We start from the raw sequence: 16,788 nt of genomic DNA, 5'->3' as shown, positions 1-16,788 counted from the left end.
TTCCTTGACAATTACTGAGACTGGTTCGATCCTGAAGTGCATTTAGGGGGTCTTTGCCCATTTCTCTGGGTTCGGCAGGCAGCTTTCAAGTTCAAGGAAGTCCCCTCTCCTCGCTGCAAGCAAACACCCCGTTCTTGGGAGTCAAGCCTCCTGCCCTGGACCAACTTTCCTAGGGGGTCCATCTCTGTCTACGGAAATGGGTCACCCAGTGCCCAGGAATCCTGCATACACGCCGTCTCACAGTGCTCAGCCTGGGGACCTCTAGTAGTTCATGTGGAAAAAAAGAAAAGAGAAAGAAAAACGAAAAAAGAAAGCATCTCGGTTTGCCAGGCTTCTAAGCTGAGGACGCTTGACCACAGACAGAGCCAGCGGCTGGCACGTAGATCACAAAGCCACGATCGGGCCATTCCTTCCAGAACCCCAAGGGACCTGACAAATGCATCTTTCTGAGCTTCTCACAGTGACCCCCCCACCCCCCACCCCCACCCCGGGTCCCTTTCTGTCCCAGGAGACCGATCCCGCCTCAGGCTCCCCCAGCACATCTGTAAGCAGGCAGGAAGGCAGCTGTGCCCAGAGCATGCGCTCTCTCTCGCTCTCTCTCTCTCTCTCTCTCTCTCTCTCTCTCTCTCTCTCTCTCTCTCTCTCTTTGAGACCCTGTGCACCCTCTCACCCCGGCCTCTGGCGAGGCAGGTTGAGTCTCGCCAAGTTCTTTTTTGTTTCCTCTCCTCCTGGCAGCCGGGACCCTGGGCCTCCTTCGTTCCTCCTGGAACAGAATGCTGACGGCTTGTGCTGTCATTCCATCCGAAGAACCTTCACAGCAGGCCCAGGTCCACAGGGGAAAATGAAAAGTGTGTGTGTGTGTGTGTGTGTGTGTGTGTGTGTGTGTGTGTGTGTGTGTGTGTGTGTGTGTGTGTGTGTGTGTGTGTGTGTGTGTGTGTGTGTGTGTGTGTGTGTGTATGTGTGTGTGTTACAGACATGCCTGGCTCCTCTCCCAACAAGGTAAACTATCTCTTCCCTCCACCCCCGCTTCTTAAAGGCAGCCAGGGCTGTCAGAAGCACCTAGAGTCTCATTAGTAGCTTCCTTTCTCTGACCGAAGGGCAGTGGGGAAGGCGGGAGTGGGAGGCAGCTTCGTATTTAAATTGTTGTCTTCTGGGCTGAGAGACACAGGGTCCACCCATCCACCACAGGTTATGACCAGCAGACAGCTTCTCCCCCATCTCTCCTTCATCCTAAAGTCCCCCTAGGGCATAAGGTCAGGTGAAATATAGGAGCAAAAAGGGACCTGGCCCCCCCCATCCCATGGAAACAAGCTGGGAGGACTTCAGGCTGGGCCTTTGGCTGTGGAGCTCTCTCGTGGTCACACTCACCCAAAACTTGCCTCCCAGACATCTCTAGAAGACCCTTACTCTACCTACCACCCCCCCCCGGCCCCTTTCCATAGCCCTGGCTTCCTGTCCCCTGCCCCCACCCCGGGGAAAATGGGAGCCCAGAGCACACAGCTGACGAACTCCCACGAGAGGGGGAGTAAGAAGGGAGGGCTTTCATCTAAGGGGTGACGTCAAAAAACCAGGCAACTTGTGAAGCTGTCAGGGGCCGGGGAAATTTGGACAAAGGTGTCTAAAAATAAATGCCTGAAGCCAGGAAAAGGCTTTGGTGAGCTGGAGCTGCTGCCTGCCACCACACCACATGCCATGCGCCGGGGTGCTGAGGTCTGGAACCCAGGGTGTCTCTTCACAGTGATTAGGCCTTGGGGGTGAGGCTGGCCAGCCTCCCCTTGACTGAGATGATGGGTGGGGGACCCCCACCCCCACCCCCCGCCCTGAGGGGGACAGGCTGAGTGGGTACAGATGTCTCTGCTTGGCACGCAGGAAGCCCTGGGTTCGATTCCTCGGTACCACATACACAGAAAAAAAAAAAAAGCCGGAAGTGGCGCTGTGGCTCACGTGGTAAGAGCGCTAGGCTTGAGCCAAAGAAGCTCAGGGACTGTGGCCAGGCCCTGAGTTCAAGTCCCAGGGCTGATGAAATAACTAAATAATAATAATTTTAAAAAAAAAGCAGCTTCCTGGGCCAAATGCCGTCACCATCCATCCATGCTGATCCATCCCCCTCCCCCCTGCCATTCCTCCCCCGCCATTCCTCTCCCCCCAATATCCTTCAGCCCAGGCCTCTCTGAACTCTCTCTTTTACACACGGCACTACCATCAGCTGTCTCCACACCCCCACCCAGATGCCTCTTAAGGCAGCTCAACTGATACGGCCCACGGCGTCTGTCCCCCCACATACACCCCCAAACCAGGTCCTCCCTCAGTTCTTCACTGGGCACTCATCCTGTGGCTCAGGCCAGAGAGAGAGAGAGAGAGAGAGAGGCAGAGCCCTCTGTGATAGCCTTCTTCCCATTCTCCCCCAATAGTAGCCAACCTACCCCCAAAGCCCATCAGTTCCACCCCCAAAGGAGATCACAAATCTCCATACGGAGTCTGTGTCTTCATGGCCCCTGCCTGGCTCATACTGCTGCCTTTTACGCCGTGATTCACGACAGCCTCCCGAGAATAGCGGCCTGTCCCTCCAGCCACGATCCAGCCCACCCTGCTCAGGCACGGGGAAGTCTGCCTTGTATAGTCTGTAAAGTGACTTCACGTTGATTGGCTGGGGGCAGGGGGAGAGGAGGTGGAGACTGAACCTAGAAGCTCTAGGCACCTGCTCTATCACTGATCTACACTTCCAGACCCCCTGTGGCTGTTGTTTCTGTTTTTGAGCCAGGGTCTCTCACTATAGAGCCAAGGCTGACCTCAAACTTGTGATGCTTTCGTCATTGCTGGGATCAACGCGTCTCACGCTGTTACTCCCCCCCCCCCCTCCCCTCAAATCAGTGCATTTCCATCAAACCTGTGCTCCTCATCCTTATTTGCCTGGAACATTCTTTCCTCTGACCTTGAGATGACTTCCTCCCTGAGGCTGCTATCCTACTGCTATTCAAGTGGGTCCCCTGACTTTAGTACTCTGTTCATTCCTGGCACATATGCCATTCTTAATCTGACATTGATTACTCATCTTTAGTGCACAACTATTTATATCATGCTGCAGAGTACCTAGCACCCAAACTTATTATGAAGTATTTAGAGGAGGGTGGGGGGAATGTACCTAACAGCAAGTTTTTGGTTTTTGTGTGTGACTATTTATGTGTGTGCCAGTCCTGGGGCTTGAACTCAGGGCTTGGGCATTGTCCCTGAGCTTTTTTTTTTTTTTTTGGTCAGTCGTGGGGCTTGAACTCGAGGGGCCTGGGCACAGTCTCTCAGCTCTACCACTTGAGGTCAGGGCTCTACCACTTGAGCCACAGCACCACTTCCGATTTTCTGGTGATTAATTGGAGATGAGAGTCTCACGAACTTTCCTGCCTGGACTGGCTTTGAACCATGATCCTCCGATCTCAGCCTCCTGAGTAGCTAGGATGACAGGCGTGAGCCATCATTGCCTGGCTGTGAGACTCTTCATCTTCAGTCAACCTCCAGAAAGCTAGAAGTAGAGGTGTGGCTCAAGTGGTAGAGTGCTAGCCTTAAGTGAAAAAGCTAATGGATAGTATCCAGGCTCTGAGTTCAAGGCCCAGTACTGGCACAAAGTAAGTAAATAAATAGACAGATTGATAAACAATAAAATAATAAAAGAGATGCTAGCAGAAATGCATGATGGTGGCTCACTCCAGTATTACTAACTAATCAAGAGGCCTGAGATCTGGGGATTGAGGTTCCAAACCAATCCAGGCAGACAAACCAAGAGACATTGATCTCTTGATTAACCAGCAAAAAGCCCTTAGTGAAGGCTTGATTCCAGTAGTAGAGCAACAATATGAGCATAAAAAGCTAAGCAAGAGGGCTGGGAATGTGTCTTGGTGGTAGAATGCTTGCCTAACATGCATGAAGCCCTCAGTACCACATACACAGATAAAGCAGGAAGTGGCGCTGAGGCTCATGTGGTAGAGGGCTAGCCTTGAGCACAGAGAGGCTCAGGGACAGTGCTCAGGCCCTGAGGTCAAGCCCAGGACTGGCCAAAACAAAAACAAAAAGAAAAAAAGACCTAAGTAAGAGTGTGAGGCCCTGAATTTAAGGGGGGGGGGCCCAACAACCTTTGCCCATCTTTCTAGTTTCCTTGGCACCTGCTCCAGGGGCTCCTGGTCTCCCCAAACCACTTCCACCCTCCACAGGTCAGACTTAAGACACCTTACCTTGATGTAGGTGTCTAAGGCAGGATGAACTTGGCGGGCAGCCAGCCAGATGGACAGCGTGGTGGTATAAGGGAAGGTGGCTGTCACGACATGGCTGGGTGCGGGGAAAGAGAATATCTTGAAGCCATATTTCTGGTAGAGCTGGATGAGCTCAGGAGAGGGTGACTCCTCCCCTTCGCTCAGGATGCTGCCCACCGCGCAGCGGCACTTCCCAGGGGGAACCTGTGGAGTCAGAGCAAGAGTTTCAAAGTTGGGCGGAGGAGGGGAGCCCTTGGGGTCCCCCCCTCCATGTCTGCGCTGGCTCAGGCCTGAGAGCTACTTCTGACAGGACACACAGGTACCAGGATGGAGCCAGACATTTTTTTCCTGCTAAAATAAATGTGGCCCTCCTCTGTTCATCTTGGGGAGGACTCTCATTGGTCCCTCAGTTTAATAAATATGCCACGTTGACATCCAGGAGTCAAGAGTGAAGAGACCAGCCAGGTGCTGGTGGCTCACGCCTGTCATCCTAGCTACTCAGGAGGCTGAGATCGGAGGATCATGGTTCAAAGCCAGCCGGGGCCAGAAAAGTCCGTGAGACTCTTATATTGAATAAACCACTCAGAAAATTGGAAGTGGCACTGTGGCTCAAGTGGTAGAGTGCTTGCCTTGGGGGCTGAAGAGCTGAGGGACAGCGTCCAGGCCCAGAGTTCAAGGCCCACAACTGACAAAAACAAAAACAAAAACAACAGTGGGCCCAGGAGAGTGAATGATCTCTGAACTGTCACCAATTGCAAGGCCTATCAACAACAACATTAAGGGGAACTGCCATTTCTGGATGGGACCTTCTGTCAGCCCCCAACTTCCGGGAGCCCAGACAGGACTGTAGTCCCGCTGATCCAGAGGTATGGATCCCGCACAGCCCCATAGCTCATTTCCCTCATCTCCTGAGGAGTAAGCCTCACTGGTGGAGAAATGGTGGGTGAGAAAGGGGAGCAGGGCAGGACATGCAGATATTAGGGACTGAGAGGGCCTAAGAGAGGAAGTCTGGAGGCCTTGTGATAGTGGTTGGCTCTACCTGTTTCAGGCAGCCCCGTTTGCTTCACCTTCTTCTTCCTGCTTCTCCCGTTGACTTTTCTGCTACCTAAGTCTGTACTGACCCATGCTGGACACATAGGAAGCAAGTGTTCCTGTATTCAGGAATAGTCACAGGAACTCTCCCCACACAGATTCTGCACTCTGGGCCTGGGCGCTGTCCCTCAGCTCTTTAGCTCAAGGCGAGTGCTCTACCACTTGAGCCATAGAGCCACTTCCGGTTTTCTGGTGGTTTATTGGAGATAAGAGTCTCATGGACTTTCCTGCCCCAGCTGGCTTTGAACCGTGATCCTCAGATCTCAGTCTGCTGAGTCGCTAGGATGACAGTGTAGATTTTGTACTCTTAATGTGCTTGATCTGAAGGCTCAAGCTTTTTTCCCCCTACCCAGGGCCTACCGACTCCTAAATGTAATAAATAGTCAACTACCTCTATATCCACTTATTCTCTCAGTACTGTGAGGTCATTTGCTGTCTGCCTGTCTTTTTTATTTTTATTTTTTGGCTTTGTTTTGTGCTGATCATGGGGGCTCGAACTCAGGGCCTGGGTGCTACCCTTGTTCAAGGTTAGTGCTCTATTACTTTGAGCCACAGCACCACTTGTGGTCTTTTTTTTTTTTTTGTCGGTCGTGGGGCTTGAACTCTGGGCCTGGGCGCTGTCCCTCAGCTGAGCCACCTTCCCAGCCCCCACCTACTACTTTGATCCACCACTTTTGGTCCTTTTTTGGGGGGAGGGTCGGTCATGGGGCTTGAACTCTGGGCCTGGGCGCTGTCCCTCAGCTCTTCAGCTCAAGGTGAGCACTCTACCACGTGAGCCACAGCGCCATTTCCGGCTTTTTCTGCTTATGTGGTGCTGAGGAATCGAACCCAGGGCTTCATGCATGCAAGGCAAGCGCTCTACCACTGAGCCACCTTCCCAGCCCCACTTCTGGTCTTTTGAGTGGTTAATTAGAGATAAGAGTCTCATCTGCCCCAGCTGGCTTTGAACCATGATCTTCAGCTCTCAGCTTCCTGAGCAGCTAGGATCACAGGCGTGAGCCCTTTCTTAGCGCTGTCAGCAATCCCCTGGGGGTGTTCTTAGGCAACACTTCTCTCCCCTGCCCACTCTCTTACCCACATCAGATCAACTCGCAGCAGTCACCTCTCCTGGCCTAAAGCCCTTCCCACTCCACCCAGACAGCACACAGGAGATTGCTGCAGTACTACCTCTTATCTCTAGATGGCGCCTCTGCACTATTTATAGAGACTTTGGAATGGCCAGCTGGACAGAGCTAAAAGTCAGTCTTCAAATCTCTGATCCTAGCAACCTAGGCTGGATAAAAACTTTTTTTTTTTTTAAATTCTAATATAGGGGGGCTGGGAAGGTGGCTCAGTGGTAGAGGGCTTGCCTAGCGTACATGAAGCCCTGGGTTCGATTCCTCAGTACCACAATATACAGAAAAAGCCAGAAGTGGTGCTGTGGCTCAAGTGGTAGATCGCTAGCCTTGAGCAAAAGAAGCTCAGGGACAGTGCCCAGGCCCTGAGTTCAAGCCCCAGGACTGGCAAAAAAAAAAACAAAAAAAAACTAATATAGGTTAAAGGGTGAAATGGTTAGGTTACTTGATCTCTCTTCTTCACTGCCAGTTTGTCGGGGTTGGAATCCCAGGGTCTTCCCAGCTCAGAAGCTTCTTTATAAGTCCCCCCTACCCTATCCCACCTCCCAGGCACTGGAACACTTGATCTTCTCAATAACTCCCAGTTTAGCTCCTGAGTCCACTTGATATGGGCTGGATCTGTCTCTGTTCACCTCACACCCAGCAGCCCTAGCTAGCCCAGCAGAGGCGGGAGCCCGGCCCAGCATGCATTTACGTGCTGCATTTACGTGGCAGAAGGAGGGGCAGAATCTAGGCTCTGGCCACCACACCCCTTGAAAACACACCCACATGGAACTATTTGCAGCCAAACATGCCACGTCCTTGGCAGCCAAACTGCCTGTCTTTGCATAAGCTACTTCCTCTGCCTGACATGTCCCTTTTCATCCCTTTGGCCTGGGAAATTCCTGGTCCCTTTGTAAGGTTCAGTTCAATTCTCCCTCCTCAGAGCCCTGTATTGTTCCCCACTAAGCTGGCCCTCCTCTCCAACCCCAAATGCCTGTCCTTTCCCCCTCCCCTCCCCCCCCACCACCCAGCAGGTCCTGTGCTTAATACACTAAGACCTCCCCAGCCCTCCCTCTCTCTCTTGGCCTTAAGGCAAAAAGGTCCAGGATATTTCCCACACACAAAAGTTCTTCAAGCGTGCTTAGCGATGGTTTATGCACGCGTGCGTGCGTGCACACATATACACACACACACACAGGCCCTCTAGCAAACTCAAACATCCTCTTCTTCCAACTGGAGAAAGGGAAGAGCTCCAACCAGTGGACAGAAGTAGCTAAGAAGGCATAGGGCTTCCAGGATTCTGAAATATCTGGAATACAGGAGTATCTTTCTGCCTGAGTGACTCCCCGGTCCTATAAGTCAGGACACAGTGGCCAAAGGGAAGCCCAGAAGGCCCCCCAGCAAGCCCACCCTCTGCTAAGCAGAGACATGTCAAGCTAGCCATGGGAAACAGAATGGACCAGGCACTGCAAGGAAACAGCCATTAAGATAATCCAGGGAGCCGGGCAGCTGGTGGCTCCCGCCTATAATCCTAGCTTACTCAGGAGGCTGAGATCTGAGGATCACGGTTCAAGGCCAGCCCGGGGAAGGAATGTCCATGAGACTCTTACCTCCAATGAACCACCAAAAAAATCAGAAGTGGCACTATGGCTCAAGTGGTAGAGCTGAAGAGCTCAGGGACAGTGCCCAGGCCCAGAGTTCAAGCCCCATGACCGACTGCCCCCCTCAAAAAAAAAAAAAAATCCAGGGAGTGATCCAGTAGCCAGGAAAATGTTTCCTGCTCTCAAAGGAATGCTGGGGCCAAACCACAGAAGAATGATCTACTGGGTTGTGAAGGGGCCAGCAGGTATGTGTGTAGGAGTGTCCATCCATCTTGATCTGCGGGAGCTGCCATCTGCCTGCTCCTTTCCCCCTCGGTAGCAGACATTTCTGGGAACTCAAGTGAGAGGTTTTGCCAGACAGACCTTTTACAACCTCCGCTAGGCAGAGAAGGGACTGTCCCGAGTGGCCTGGGCCCAGGTGGCAGTGCTCAGCCTGACCCTTCGGCATAGACAGATGTTAGGCTCTACCCTTTTCTTCGTTGTTAACCATCGATTGAGGACCAGGTGTTGGGGTGAATGCCTCCTCTAGATCATTTATGTGAACCCTTGGCTGTCTGTATTTATAAGGCCGGGTATTTTGCGCTCGCTATTCTGCAGAGAATGATAGAAGCTCAGAAGAGTTATGGAGTAGGCCCAAGGTCACACAGCAACTCATGATGGGAGAAAAATCAGAACCCAGCAACTGCCTGCTCTCCGGCCATGTGACCCGCTAAGGTAAGCTAGCATCCAAGCCAACCTTGGATACCTAAGACCCATCCCATCTCTGGGAGAGCTGTATTGTGGGCTCCCTAGAAGCAGTGGCCAGACCGGGGGTTGAGTATCCTTACCTCATTTTCCCCTGCTCACCTCCAGCAGGAAGCCCAGGTTACCCTGGCCTTTCCTATCCTGGAAGTAGAGATCATATGCTGAGCCCCAGTGCTTCTGATGTCACTCAGTGTCATCTCCCAGCCATGTGACCAAAAAAACAAAACAAAAACCCAACCCTCAGACAATGTCTACTCATCCCTCAGCCAACCCACAACAACCCAGGTCACCTGCCTCTCACCCAGGCCCAGCCCAGTATCTTCAAGGGCCTCGTCTTCCCTCCTCCACCAGCCATCCAGTTAGCTTCCTAAAATGAAGATGCCAACACACCCATCGTTGCCACCTGCTGTAACTCCCTCCTGCCTAGCTCAGAGAGAACCTATCTACCTCCTTCTCTATTCGCCAAGCCCTTCGTCCCGTGTCCCTAGGCTTCTGTTCTTACAGCGTTCTGAGCCAAATAGCTCTTCAGGGCTGAGCCAAATTCTGCTCAAGTGAGAAGAGTCAGCTGAAATCTAACTCTTCTCTAAGCCTGAGACCCTCTTTCTCAGCTCCAACTCCTGGAGAGAGTGGGGCCTAGTGTTTTGTGTGAAAATCATTGTGTGGGAGGCTTGTATGCCAATCCACAGTTTTTCTGAGGGCAGGGCAGGAATACAGGTCTACAGCAGGACCGACAATGGAATCAGGATCTAGAGAGGGAGTCAGCCTTCAGTTGAAACAGGGCTCCAATGAGGGGCCTGGAGAGCTCTGGTTGGCAGACAGTGGGGAGGTTCCAGGCCTCATCCACTTGAGTTTCCCAGGCAAGGAAATCAGGGCTGGTAATTCCAAATATCTGGTTGATGACACTCGGAAATGAAGGCTGGAAGATTCTGGGCAGAAGCCAGGTGCCAGTGGCTCATGCCTGTCATCCTAGCCTACTCAGGAGGCTGAGATCTGAGGATTGCAGGTCAAAGCCAGCCCAGGCAGGAAAGTCCCTGAGAGACTCATCTCTAGTGAACCACCAGAAAACCGGAAGTGGTGCTGTGGCTCAAGTCGTAGAGTGCTAGCCTTGAGCTGAAGAGCTGAAGGACGGTGCCCAGGCCCAGAGTTCAAGCCCATCAAAAAAAAAAAAAAAAGTTCCTTAAGATCCTTGGTGGAAGCCGGGCGCTGGTGGCTCACGCCTGTAATCCTAGCTACTCAGGAGGCTGAGATCTGAGGATCGCGGTTCAAAGCCAGCCCGGGCAGGAGAGACCGTGAGACTCCTATCTCCAATAAACCACCAGAAAACCGGAAGTGGCGCTGTAGCTCAAGTGGTAGAGCGCTCGCCTTGAGCTGAAGAGCTGAGGGACAGCGCCCAGGCCCAGAGTTCAAGCCCCACAGCCGACCAAAAAAAAAAAAAAAAGAAGATCCTTGGTGGAGCTGCTGGCCCATACAGCTGTGGGCAGCACCACCCCACTGCATGGCAAGAGTCTACATTGGCAAGCCCTGACTCACTAGAGGCTATAAGTACAGGCATACACCCACAGGGTGCTGGTGTTGCTGGATTAGTCTTGGACCTTAGCATCCTGGACATTCTAAGCAGCTCATTTGGCTCCACTTGGCCCTGTCCCAACCAGGCAACTCCACGTTTAAGGCAATCTCCTGCCATTGGGGCAGGTGGCTCCAGAATGGCCACAGAGGTGTGATTCCCAAGGCTCCAAGCCAGGGGAACTGTCTTCTCCAGCCTTTAAGGGCCTACACTCTCAGCAAGAGAGCTGAGGAAAGGAAAGAGGAGCAGCAAGATGGAACCCTTCACGGGGTGCCAGTGGCTCATGTCTATAATCCTAGCTACTCAGGAGGCTGAAGATCTGAGGATCATGGTTCAAAGCCAGCCAGGGCAGGAAAGTCCGTGAGACTCTTATCTCCAATTAACCAGCAGAGGTGGCATTGTGGCTTAAGTGATAGAGCGCTCACCTTGAGCTGAAGAGCTCAAGGACAGAGCCCAGGCCCAGAGTTCAAGCCCCACAACCCACCAAAAACAAAAAAAGATATAACCCTACAGGCAGTGTACCTTGGACCCATACCTGTAATCCTAGCTACTCAGGAGTCTGAGATGTGAGAGTTTAGTTTTGAGGCCAACCCAGGTAGGAAAGTCTGTGAGACTCCTATCTCCAATAAACTACTCAGAAGAAGCTGTAAGTTCTGCTGTGGCTCAAGTGGTAGAGTGCTGGTCTTGAGCAAACAGAAGCTCAGAGACAGTGCCTGGGCCCTGAGTTCAAGCCCCAGGACTGGGGGGGCGGAGGGGGGCAGTGTATCCCTAGATTGGGCAGAATCTGATTGGCCTGGCTTGTTGAGCATGGCCCCAAATGGGGATGAATAAGACAGGGACATCAAGAGGAGACCAAGGTCCAGGCAGAAGGGAAAGACTCACAGTGCTCTGGCCCATGACACTCAAACATCCATGAGCAAGGGTAACCAAATGTAGGGGCAAGTAGAAAGCTAAGCTAAGCTAAGCTACTGGGTACCTAAAGCAGTCATGGAGCTGGTAATCTGAACTAAAGTTCAAAGTGGCTTTAAGCTCCGAGAGGAAGTGGTCTGGAGAACCAGGACCAAGATTTTCCCACCCTTTTCCTTTGAAACTCAAGTTCTCTTCGTCCACACCAAGCCCAGGCCCAGCCTCCACACGAGGAGGGTCCTTACCGTGTGGGGATTGTCGTAGTACACAGCAATGGAGCGGAGCTTGGGGGAGATGCTGCAGCTCTCGGTGAAAAGCTGCCCTGTGTCACTATAGGGTCCCACGTGGAACTTGTAGGCCATGGTGATGTTGCGGATGGGGGGCGAGCCCGCACTCACGGACACCTCGGCCAGCAGCCCTGAGTACCCGACGAAGGCCAGCAGCGTCATCAGAAGTAGCAGAGTCAGGCCCCCGATCAGGCCCAGTAGTAATAGGTCTGACATGACTCTTGGGCCCCTCCCACAGCACCCCAAGGCAGCTGCAAGAGAGAGAGAGAGAGAGAGAAAGAGAGAGAGAGAGGAGGCTGGTAGCCTGCTCTGATGTTCCCTGCCTTCCTGCCGGCCAGTTTGTGGTCCAACCTGAACCTTCCCTGGGTGCTCCAACCCACAGGGGGAGGGGCTAAGAAGTGTTTACACACACAGAATGACCTAGAAGGGAGCTACAAAGGATGACTGAAGCCACAAGCTTCTTTATTTCTTAATCACAGTCGTTGTCCTCGTCGAAGCTCTTGGAGTACCTCTGAGAGGCAGCTGGCAGCTCTGGTCACACCTGGGGAAACTGAGTCATCGAGGGGGGCAATGAGTCAGCTAGGGACATCTGGCCCTGATGAGTCTCTTCCCAAGAGAGGGAGCTGCCAACAGCCTGCCTTGTCCCTACATTGCCTCTTCTTTCTTACCGCTGAGCCGAACTGCCAGCCCAGCCTTCCCAACTTCATGCTCTGTTGTCAGCAGGAGACAGACAAAGTGTCAGGTCTACACATTTATTAACAAGTAGGAAAACCGAGAGAAACAAAACCTCAGAGAGAAAAGATGCAACAGGGAAAGGCTTATTATCTGAAGCTTTCCTTTTCTGGGTACATTTGGCCTGCAAGGGACCTTGCTTTCCCACAGCTCACCCATCCAGAACCAAAAAGAGAGAATAGAGCAATACAGCCTGAGCAGTCAGAACAAAGTCCAGCCAAAGTGTCTCAGACAGGACCTGCCAATGCTAACAAGCTTCATTCCGCTTTCCCAGTTCAAAGAAGGTAAGAGACAAGCCTGGTGGCCCTGGCTTGTTGTGGGTTCACGCTTGTCATTCTAGCTGTTCAGAAGGCTGAGATCTGAAGATCGTGGTTCAAAGCCAACCCAGGCAGACAAACTCCAGACACTTTTCTCCAATTAACAAGCAAAACCGCAGAGGGGGATCTGTGGCTCAAGTTGTTGAGTGCTAGCCTTGAACAAAAAAGCTAAAGGACGGCCCCAAGCCGTCCCAGGACTGGCATAGAAAAAAAAATGGGGGGCTGGGAAGGTGGCTCAGTGGTAGAGCGCTTGCCTTGCATACATGAGGCCCTGGGTTCGATTCCTCAGCACCACATAAGCAAAAAGAAAAAAGCCAGAAGTGGCGCTGTGGCTCAAGTGGTAGAGCACTAGCCTTGAGCTGAAGAGCTGAGGGACAGCGCCCAGGCCCAGAGTTCAAGCCCCACAACCAGACCCCCCCCAAAAAAAAAGAAAAAAAAAAGAAAAAGAAAAAAGCCGGAAATGGCGCTGTGGCTCAAGTGGTAGAGTGCTAGCCTTGAGCTGAAGAGCTGAGGGACAGCGCCCAGGCCCAGAGTTCAAGCCCCATGACGAGACCAAAAAAAAAAAAAAAAAAAAAAAATGGTAAGAAACAGTTTGAGACTAGGCACCACTATGGCCTGTAATCCCAGCTACTCAGGGGTAGCAAAGAAAGCCAGGTGCTGATGGTTCACACCTATAATACTAACTAGCTTCTCTGGAGGCTGAGATCTGAGGATCGTGGTTCAAAGCCAGCCCAGGCAGGCAAGTCCCATGAGACCTTTATCTCCAATGAACCACCAAAAAGCCAGAACTGGAACTGTGGCTCAAATGATAGAGCCCTACGCTTGAGCAAAAAAGCTCAGGAACACAGCACTCAGGCTTTGAGTTCAAGTCTCAGGACTGACATGTGCGCGCCCGCACACGCACATACACATACACAACACACACACACACACACATACACAACACACACACACACACATACACACACACACACACACACACGAGAGAGAGAGAGAGAGAGAGAGAGAGAGAGAGAGAGAGAGAGAGAGAGAGAGAGAGAGAGAGACGGGGGAGGGGGGGGAGGAGGATAAAAGGATATTGGTTCCAGGCCAGCTCAGGCAGAAAGTTGTAAGCCCATCTTAATCAATAAGCTATGTCTGTGGTCCCAGCTGTTCAGGAGGCTATAGGTGGGAGAATTTTGGTCTGAAAATGCCCTGGACAAACAAAAACACAAAACCAAACACCCCTCCACCCCTGGGCAAAACCCCTGAAAAATAACTAAAGCAAAACAAACTGGTAGAGAGCCTGCCTAGCAAGCATGAGGTCTTAATCTCCAATTAACCACTAGAAAACCAGAAGTGGCGCTGTGGCTCAAGTGGTAGAGCGCTCCTCTTGAGCTGAAGGGCTGAGGGACAGTGCCCAGACCCAGAGTTCAAACCCCATGACTGGTCAAAAAATAGAAAAAAAAAAAAAAAGTCAAGGAAAAGCTATTCAGAAACAGTCACAGTGTCAACCATTCTATTTTAGGCAGAACTTCTAGGCATCCAGACAGCTTAGAGCTAGAAACCTCAGAAAAGTACAGAACTTACTAGGGGAATAGTCCTACTCCAATTATTTAAAAATTAGTATTAAAGTTTAGTATTTAAAAAAATTTAGTATTAAAAACTAAACAGACTTTGGGCTGGGAAGGCAGCTCAGTGGTAGAGTGCTTGCCATGCATGCATGAGGCCCTGGGTTCCATTCCTCAGTACCACAAAAGCAGAAAAACCAGAAGTGGCGCTGTAGCTCAAATGGTAGAGCACTATTCTTGAGCTGAAGAGCTGAGGGACAGTGCCCAGCCTGAGTTCAGGCCCCATGACCAACAACAACAACAAAAATTAACAGACGTGTGTGTGTGTGTGTGTGTGTGTGTGTGTGTGTGTGTGTGTGAGAGAGAGAGAGAGAGAGAGAGAGAGAGAGAGAGAGAGAGAGAGAGAGAGAGAGAGAGTATTGGGGCCTGAACTTGGGGCCTTACACTCTTGCTTAGCTTTTTCAAATTCAAGGCCAGCATTCTAGCACTTAAATCATACCTCCACTTCAGGGCCTGGACACTGTCCCTGAGCTCTTTTGCTGAAGGTTAGTGCTCTACCACTTTGAGCCATAGCCCCATTTCTGGTTTCCTGGTGGTTCACTGGAGGTCAAGAATCTCACAGCCTCCAGGTTGGCTTTGAACTGTGATTCTCAGATCTCAGTTTCCTGAGTAGCGAGGATGACAGGCATGAGCCACCAGCACCCAGCCACTTCTGGCATTTTGTTACTTAACTGGCAATGGGAATCTTGTAGGCTTTTCTACATGTGTTGGCTTTGAACTGTGAGCCTCAGATCTCAGCTTCCTTAAGTAAGCTAGGATTACAGGCTTGAGCCTTTTAGCCAGTATACCAGGCTAAAAGTGAATAGACTTTAATCTGAAAAGGTAGTGCTTCAGCCCTATGGAAAACTTTTTTTTTTTTTTTTTTTTTGGGTCCAGTCGTGGGGCCTGAACTCTGGGCCTGGGCACTGTCCCTCAGCTCTTCAGCTCAAGGCTAGCGCTCTACCACTTGAGCCACAGCGCCACTTCCGGCTTTTTTCTTTTTGCTTATGTGGTACTGAGGAATCGAACCCAGGGCCTCGAGCATGCAAGGCAAGCGCTCTACCACTGAGCCACCTTCCCAGCCCCCTATGGAAAACTTTTATGGAATTATTTGTTACCCATGGGTCCAGGCCAAGTTGAAGCTGCTTTGTAAAGAGGCCAAGGAAATTTCTAAACTCTGGTGACATGACATTGAGGTGCTTCCCACAGGTCTTCTGACCCACCCGTGCTCCTGGTCTGTGGGTTTCATTGTCTTCTCCTACTCTGTGCTCCACCTATGTTCATTCCTCTGTCCTTTGATCATAACAAAATCTTCACTGAGTACTTATATGCCAGGAACTATCAACAAGTGTTAATACACAGCTACTTCATTAATCCCCCAAACAATCCAACAAGAGAGGTATGCATGCATCAGGCTGGAGGTAAAGACACCTGTCAGAGTCAGCCACCTGGACTATAATAGAGCCAAGTAGCTGGGCACTGGCGGCTTAAGCCTGTCATCCCTCAGGAGGCTGAGATGGGAGGATCTTGGTTGGAGGCCAGCCCAGACAGGAAAGTCTGTGAGACTTTTAACTCCAATTAAACCATCACACACTCTCTCTCTCTCTCTCTCTCTCTCTCTCTCTCTCTCTCTCTCTCTCTCACACACACACACACACACACACACACACACACACACAGAATCCAGAAGTGGAGCTATGACTCAAGTGGTAGAGAGAAAATGCTTGCAAGAAAAAGCTAAGGGACAGATCCAGGCTCCTGAGTTCAAACCACAAGCAAGCAAGCAAGCGAGCAAGCAAAGGAGCAACTGTCTGGTTCCAGCCCATTTCCACTTTCTAGCTGGGTGATTGGTTTCCAGAGAAGGCCCAAGGATTCAATCCACGTTGGCTCTTACTGCCCCTAAGGCTGGAAACTTAGCAACGGAAACCACCACCGCCCATGACAAACCCTCACACTCATACCTCTGCTTCCAGCGACACACTTCCTGTTGCAAGAAAATTCATTCAGTTCCAGAAAAGTTGGAGAGGGGAGGAAGAGAGAGAAATACAAATTTCCCTCCTAACTCCAAAGATGGAAAAGGTGTGTGTGTGTGGGGGGGGAGAGACAGAGAGAGAAGAGGAGGAGGGGAGGGAGGGAAAGGGAAGGAGGGAGACTCTCACCTGAAGAGGCAGGCTATACTTTCAGCCACTCATGGCAGGGGTGTCGGAGTGGAGTGGAGCGGGGCGGATCCTCCAGGGGCTGTGGACAGAACACAACAGTCACTCCAGCTCAGCCAATCAGTGGGCCAGGTCCACAGAAAGCTCCCACTGTGTGTGTGTGTGTGTGTGTGTGTGTGTGTGTGTGTGTGTGTGTGTGTGTGTCTACAAATACCCCCCCTCCATCCCACCTACCTTCAGATCCCCCAAGCGAACCCCACCATACCACACGGAGTGCCTCAAATCCCCCCATCAGGCTTTGCTCTCTCTCTCTCTCTCTAGCCTCAGTTTCCCCTCAGATCAGAGAACCCCAGGGCGGGCCACAGCACATTCCCCCTCCCCCCTCCCTGTCTGTCTGTCTGGTCTGTCTGTCTGCTTCCTGAAGCGGCCTCACGTGCTCAAGTGGCCTCGCCTTGGAGGAGGGCC

The 16,788-nt window shown here is 51.7% G+C and overlaps 1 protein-coding gene across 4 annotated transcripts in view; it reads right to left on the bottom strand.

The window, feature by feature from the left end:
* LOC138815950 (testis-expressed protein 264 homolog) overlaps positions 1–16,788 on the bottom strand; it is a 33,397-nt gene that overhangs the window by 16,001 nt on the left and 608 nt on the right. The window contains exons 1-4 of one of the 4 annotated variants that reach the window (XM_070005359.1): positions 16,757–16,775; positions 16,327–16,405; positions 11,488–11,780; positions 4,221–4,442 (exon numbers count right to left, since the gene is read on the bottom strand). In XM_070005359.1, the coding sequence (XP_069861460.1) occupies positions 4,221–4,442; positions 11,488–11,745 (480 nt within the window). In that variant the 5' untranslated portion in view covers positions 11,746–11,780; positions 16,327–16,405; positions 16,757–16,775. Of the gene's footprint in view, positions 1–4,220; positions 4,443–11,487; positions 11,781–16,326; positions 16,406–16,557; positions 16,714–16,756; positions 16,776–16,788 lie in introns of those variants that run through there. The other 3 variants (XM_070005357.1, XM_070005360.1, XM_070005358.1) reach the window with 3 other exon arrangements.

This window comes from Dipodomys merriami, unplaced genomic scaffold (genome assembly GCF_024711535.1).
Source record: "Dipodomys merriami isolate MVZ:Mamm:240054 unplaced genomic scaffold, mDipMer1.0.p SCAF_68, whole genome shotgun sequence".
Lineage (NCBI taxonomy): Eukaryota > Metazoa > Chordata > Mammalia > Rodentia > Heteromyidae > Dipodomys > Dipodomys merriami.
Note: the sequence above shows the minus strand (reverse complement) of the source record. Positions and strands in the feature narration are given on the sequence as shown.